This window comes from Hirundo rustica (assembly GCF_015227805.2).
Source record: "Hirundo rustica isolate bHirRus1 chromosome 1 unlocalized genomic scaffold, bHirRus1.pri.v3 SUPER_1_unloc_1, whole genome shotgun sequence".
Classification (NCBI taxonomy): Eukaryota; Metazoa; Chordata; class Aves; order Passeriformes; family Hirundinidae; genus Hirundo; species Hirundo rustica.
In genome coordinates this window covers 257,584-263,779 of record NW_026690164.1, presented here as the reverse complement: position 1 = coordinate 263,779, position 6,196 = coordinate 257,584, and the positions used below count along the sequence as shown (strand labels likewise).

Here is a 6,196-nt window from a genome sequence, read left to right as displayed (position 1 = left end):
CCGGGCCGCGCCGGGCCGCGCCTGTCACTGTCGCGTCACGAACGGGTCACCTCTACGTCATCGCTGCGTCACCGGGGAGCGCCGGCGCGCGGCGTCACGTGATGGTGCCAGCTGACAGAGCCGCGCCCCGCTGCTCCCGGCCCGGCCCGGGCACTGCCCGTCCGTACCACGGCTCTGGGGCCGGGCACTGCCCGTCCGTACCACGGCTCTGGGGCCGGGCACTGCCCGTCCGTACCACGGCTCTGGGCCCGGGCCTGGGCAATGGGGCTCTGGGGCGGGGCTGGGCACTGCACGTCCGTACCACGGCTCTGGGCCCGGGCACTGTACGTCCGTACCACGGCTCTGGGCCCGGGCAATGCCGTCCGTACCACGGCTCTGGGCCCGGGCCTGGGCAATGGGGCTCTGGGGCGGGGCTGGGCACTGCACGTCCGTACCACGGCTCTAGGCCCGGGAAATGCTCGTCCGTACCACGGCTCCGGAGCCGGGCCCGGACACTGCATGTCCATACCACGGCTCTGGGGCCCTCTCCCCGCCTGGCCTGGGCAGTTCCCACTGGTGCCGCCGCTCTGGGGCCCGCTCCCCGCCCGGCCCATCCGTGCCGATCCTGCCTGTCCTTGCACAGCCAGGGCCCGGCCTGGTGCCACACATGCAAGCTGTCGTTCAGCCACACGCAGCCGGTACCCGGCCTGCCCTCCGGCCCCGCCGGGTCCGTCCCGTACCTTCCAGGGAGCTACAGCTCTTCCCAACTCATCCACCAACCCGTTGATGTACGTGGAGATGTGATGCACCAGGACACATGGACCTGCGTCACTGAAGCCAGTGAGGTGTCTTTGCCCAAGGCCCAAAGATGGGTAAAGCAAACTTCTCTGGTGGTGGCAGTGGTGGCTGTGGCATGGGAGGTCCTGCAGTGTTCTGGCTTTGGGGTCTTTTGGTGCTCCATGTGTGTCACTAATGGTGACTGTAAGCACAGAATCAACAAGAACTACACGCAGCAGCAGCAAAAGTGGCACTGAGTTACACCCACAGCTTCATCTCCTCCAGCTATTTGTCTCCAGAGGCAACTGGTGGCCAGCGAGACTGGAAACCAACATTGTCCAGCCTCCGGTTATTGCAGGTGTTCTAGGGGCCAGGTTTCTCCGAGATGAGAAAGAGGTAAATTTGTTGTGGTTTGCAGCTTCTGTGACAGCCCCTCCTCTCTGCTGGCAGTCCTTGAAGGATGCTACAGTTATTCCAGACACCTGCCTGCTGTTACATATGGAGGGAAATGCAGGGAAGGCACAACGCCGTCCTTCACCTTACATACCATAGACAGGATTGACTCCTGAAGCCAAGAAAACTTGCATTGAGCAGGGTCAGAGGGGCAGGCTGTGCAGGTTCACACCTGGAGCTGTGTCCTGACATTCCTGCCCCTCCATCTCCCAGAGCCCGTCTGTGCATCGCTGCTGCTGCACTTGGCAGTCAGCTGCAAAAGTGTTTCTTGCAAACCTTTCAACCCAGCCAGCTGTGCTCTGGTCTCTGCCTGTGCAGCCTTGGAGGTCTCTGCATTCTCCCAATATACTGAGCTGGCTTATTCTGTTCCTATTTATGGAGAAATCATAGAATCATAGCATGGCTGGGGTTGGAAGGTGTCTTAAAGACTATCTAGTTCCAACCCTACATGAATAATCCCTAAATAAATAAACCATTTCCACTGATGATGTTTCTGTGTTTATTTTGTCTGAAGGGGTAGCTACTTCCCGTTACCTACTCAGGGTTCAGTTGCAGTGGGTAAATTGTACACACTAAGAAACCTGGTAGTGAACCTAGCCCAAGGAAACGGAGGGTGAGAGAACAGATACATTACTGCAGCAAAGGAGCCACGCACAGAGCCCGTGGGAGCCTTGCAGTTCAGCCTCCTGAACCCTCGTGCTGTCCAAGGACACGGCTGTTCCTGATGTACCATGCGGCACAGCCAAGGCCCCTTTTCCAGCTGTACCTGTCACACAGGTGGAAGAAAGGCTGAGGTCTGGCACTAGGAAAAGGAAATCCACCTTCCTCTGAGACTGCTCCTCTTTCCCTGGGGTGGCACAGCACGGTGCCCATCCATTGAACCACACTCAGGAAATCCTGACTGAGCAAGAGGAATTTGGGTTAGCATTTACCAGTCAAACTATTTTTAAAACCTTTAGTAATGTAAACAAAAGTGTTGCATGTTTTTTGGTTTTGTTTTTAAACGCAGCCAAGTAAGGAAAGCCAAGACACTGAAGATCTTGCTTGTATCACTGTGGTTCATATTGGTTCTTTTTCCCCATCCCTGAATACTGATATTCTCACAGCTGGCAGTAATTTGGGTGCGCATTAATTTCTGCTCCCAAAAGCAGGAAGACCAGGAGCATCTTTGCTGGTGTATGCAGTGAGTAGTAACCACCACCAAAGTGTGGATACCGAAATCGCAGACCTCACACAGGGCAAACCACCGTGACTAAAGGCTCTAAAATGTAAAGTAAACTTTATTATCCTTGAACCACAAAATAGATTTCTTTGGTTGTACAAATTTCACTAGTTACAGTCTTGATGCGCTAATTTTCCCTCGGAGTCTCTTGGGAGAGAACGGGAGAGAATCCAGAGCCTGGCACCAGGTACCGCACAGGGAAAGGAGAGAAGAATCACAAGTTAGTCACCAAAACCCAGCCAGGATTGTTTCCAAAACTGCTGTTGTTAAAAAGCAAATGCTAAAATTAGATGTAAAAAGTAAAAGCTCAAATTGCTGATGATGGAAGCAGCTGCAGCTGCAGTGTGAGATTATCAGAGTTCCCCCTTCACGAATCCGTAAAATCAAAACACACAGTCAGTTAAAATGATCCGCTGGATTTCGGCATGAAAGGAGAGGCTCAACTAAAAAACTGCACTCAAGAAACTGCATCCAGCTCTTTCCTTCAGCAAATGTACAAGCAGAGGTGCCTGTCACTGCCCAGCCACTGTGAGGCTCAAGGTCCAACCCTGGTCTTACTGGGGAGTCAGAGAGCACCAACGTACAGGGAATGGGACTGTGCCGAGCACAGACCTTCCTCACGGCTAGAGGCAGTGAAAAAAAAAAAAAAAAAGAACAAGAAAAGGGTTGTTTCCCCTCACTAGTGGCAGCAGAGGCTGATGGCAGAGTCGGGAGCAGCAGCTGTGACCTCCACATTGGCAGAGCTCACGTGATACAGAACCTGCTCACAGCCCTTGTTCCACATGTGGAAACCAGGACTCACACCCCCACTCATTCCTCATTTTTCTTTTTCCCTCTTGCGTGGGCAAACGTGCATTTTCCCCGTCCTCCACGGAAAGGGGCCTGAAGCCAATGAGCTGGCAAAGTGGAACTGTGTAGTTATTGCAAGGCACAGGCCAGCCCCGTCCAGCGCCGTGGTGCTCCTGGTGCTCCCTGCCAGCCCACAGCAGGCGCCCCGTGACGTCCCACTGCACCCCACAGCCAGCACGGGCAAACGTGGACTCCCCACCAGTACCTCCCATGTGTAAGATCCTCTAACTCCCAACCTGACCCAGCAACGCCACATTCTACCCCTCCCCAGTTCCTGAACTCTACCCACCTACGGTCCCTGCTGTCACCTCCCGCCGCTGCCACCGCGCCCCACCCCGAGTGTCCTGCGCCCCACTGCTGTCACGCTCCCCCTGCACCCCTGCCACGGCTCCGCGCCGCTCCTGCCCCAGTTACCAGCTCAGCCCCAGCGCTACCGGAGACAGACGCCACTCGTGTGCTCGGGTGTGACAAAGGGGACGGGACCATCCAGTGGGGGACCTGTCCCCAGGACAGCGCAGAGCCCAGCAGGAGCAGTGTACCACCAGGACAGAGGCAGGTGGCAGAGAGCTGGCTCTGTTTTCCTTGAGCACAGAGTGTCTGTGGCAGAGGGAGGCACTTTGCTGGAATTCTGGTGGATTTTTTTCGTTTTTTTTTTTTTTTCTTCTTTTGCCTCCAAGCTTCCCATTCCCAAACACTCCCAAAGGGAAGTGAGGTGACACAGTGCAGGAGGTGGGAGGAGATGCTTTTTGGCAAAAGACTGGAAATTAAATAGGAGTAAAGGCAGGCTGGACCTTCCTCCTGATTCCCACCAGAGGAGAAGCTCCTTTAGACCACTACAAAACCCAAGTTGAGGCAGTAACAGCTGGAGCCCAGCACACTCACACTCCTACATTCTCCCTGTCCTACCCTTCCCCACACACAATATTTACAGTCTAACAAGCTGCCCACTGTCCTGGCCACACTTCCTCTCCATCTGCCAGCAGTCAGTCCAGTGTTGTCCCAATTTTGGGATGTGCCCCAGTGCACTATTGGATGAGAAACCAGGGCGGTTCACAGCCTCAGAGGAGTCAGGTGGCCACAGAGCTCACGGGAAGCTCAGGTCCCATCCGGAGTCTGTAGGCAGGGGGGCAGCCTGGTGCTGTCCCTGGAGCACAGGGAGCTCGGCAGGGCTGTGCCAGGCCAGTCCGTTGCCCAGGTGTGCCAGGTCACCTATGTGGGGACAGCGGTCTCCAAACTGCGCCGGCTGTGCCGGAGCTTCCTCTTGCTGCTGTAAAGGGCCATGTCCTCCAGGGCTGAGGGAGCTGGTGCTGATGGATCCCGCGTTCCCAGTGTGTCCTCGTCCTCTGGCTGCCCATCCTGCTCCCGGGGAACTGCAATGACGAGAGACGTTCAGATTTGAAGACAAAGCACTGGGTTACGTTAGGTAAGGTACTGAGAAGAAATCCTTCCCTGTGAAGGTGGTGAGGCCCCAGAGCAGCTGTGGCTGGCAGCAATCTCGTCTCATGCAAGGTGCCCCTGCTCAGGACTGAGGGGAGGAGTGGCTGATCTGTAAAGTCCCTTCCTAGCCAAACCATTCAGTGACTCTGGCAGCACACAGCAGGCACAGTAGGGTGACAGAATGGTTTGTGTAGGAAAGAACCTTAAAGCTCCTCTCATTCCAGCCCCTGCCACAAGTAGGGACACCTTCCACTACATCAGGTTGCTCCAAGCCCTGTCCAACATAGCCTTGAACACTTCCAGAGAGTGTTCCAGGGTATTCCCAGGCACTGAATTTGGGACAGCACTGGTCTCAGTCACTCACAGAAACCCCATGCCCAGAACTTCCTGTAGCTCATGTGGATGCTGGGAAGGAAGTGCCACGCGTGAGATGACACCTGCCTGTAACACCCATCATTCATTGAACATGACTGGAAGTGCCAAGCTACATGAAAAATCAAGTGTCCTAAAATGCTTCTGCTCTCAGACCATGGATCCACCCTGACTCGGGTCGGCAGGGGGCTGAGGGCTCCCTCAGGGAGGAGCATCTTTGGTCACAGACTGGCCCAGCTGGTCAGGAGAGCTTTAAACTTATGGCAACCACAGAGACAGGGTGGGACAGCTCCTGTGCCTCAGGTGTTGGAATGGGAGGATCCAGACCCTTAGGGAAGGACAGGGGCAATGAGGCGAGGGTCACCTCTGTGTCAGTGCCCAGCTGGATGCAGGGAGCTGCACCTGAGAGGCTTGAGGAGCTGACAAGGGCTCACAGGTCAGGACTGCAGGGACAGGTGACATTCCTGACCAGGAAGACTGAGGGATGAGATCTCCATGGACAGATGGGAGCAGCCTCACATTCACAAGCCTTGGTCCTGGGGCAGGGGAATTCAACCAGCCCAGTTCTGCTGGAAGGACAGCCCAGGAGGGCACAGGCAATCCATGAGCTTCAGGTGCCAACGGGCTCCTGGGAAATCTCTCTAAAGCCTCTGGATGCAGGGAACCTCAAAGAGAGAAATCCATTAAAACCTGCCAGCTGAAAGTCTGCTGAGCTGTGCCCCATGTCCCTCTGCTCCCGACGCAGCTCTCTGGCAGTGGGAAGCCATTCTCCCTTGTCCTCTCACTCCAGGCCCGTGTAAGAAGTCCCTCCAGCTCTCTGGTAGCCCTTTTAGGCACCCCAGAGCCTCCTCTTCTGTAGGCTGAACACTCCCAGCCTGTGCAACCCCTGCAAGAACGCTGGGGTTTGGAAGCAGGTGACTGAGCCTCAGACAAGGCACACGGGTATAAAAGCAGCACCTGGGCACACGAAGATAAAAATCTAGCCTGGGTGGGTGGGGGAGGAAATCCCGTGGCTCAGAGAGAAGTCAGTCCTTTTACACCCTCCTAGGCCCAAGGAGCCCCAGACATGCAGGTTTAGTGATCCCCACGCAGCACACTAAGCTTTAA

At 55.6% G+C, this 6,196-nt stretch overlaps 1 protein-coding gene across 22 annotated transcripts in view; it reads right to left on the bottom strand.

The window, feature by feature from the left end:
* Positions 1–2,471: 2,471 nt before the first annotated feature.
* The window catches only part of SCRIB (scribble planar cell polarity protein), a 98,305-nt gene continuing 94,580 nt past the window's right edge, over positions 2,472–6,196 (bottom strand). For 20 of the 22 annotated variants that reach the window (XM_040091343.2, XM_040091349.2, XM_040091353.2 and 17 more), the window contains one exon: positions 2,472–4,650. In XM_040091343.2, the coding sequence (XP_039947277.1) occupies positions 4,490–4,650 (161 nt within the window). In that variant the 3' untranslated portion in view covers positions 2,472–4,489. The remainder of the gene's footprint in view (positions 4,651–6,196) is intronic. The other 2 variants (XM_040091352.1, XM_040091355.1) reach the window with 1 other exon arrangement.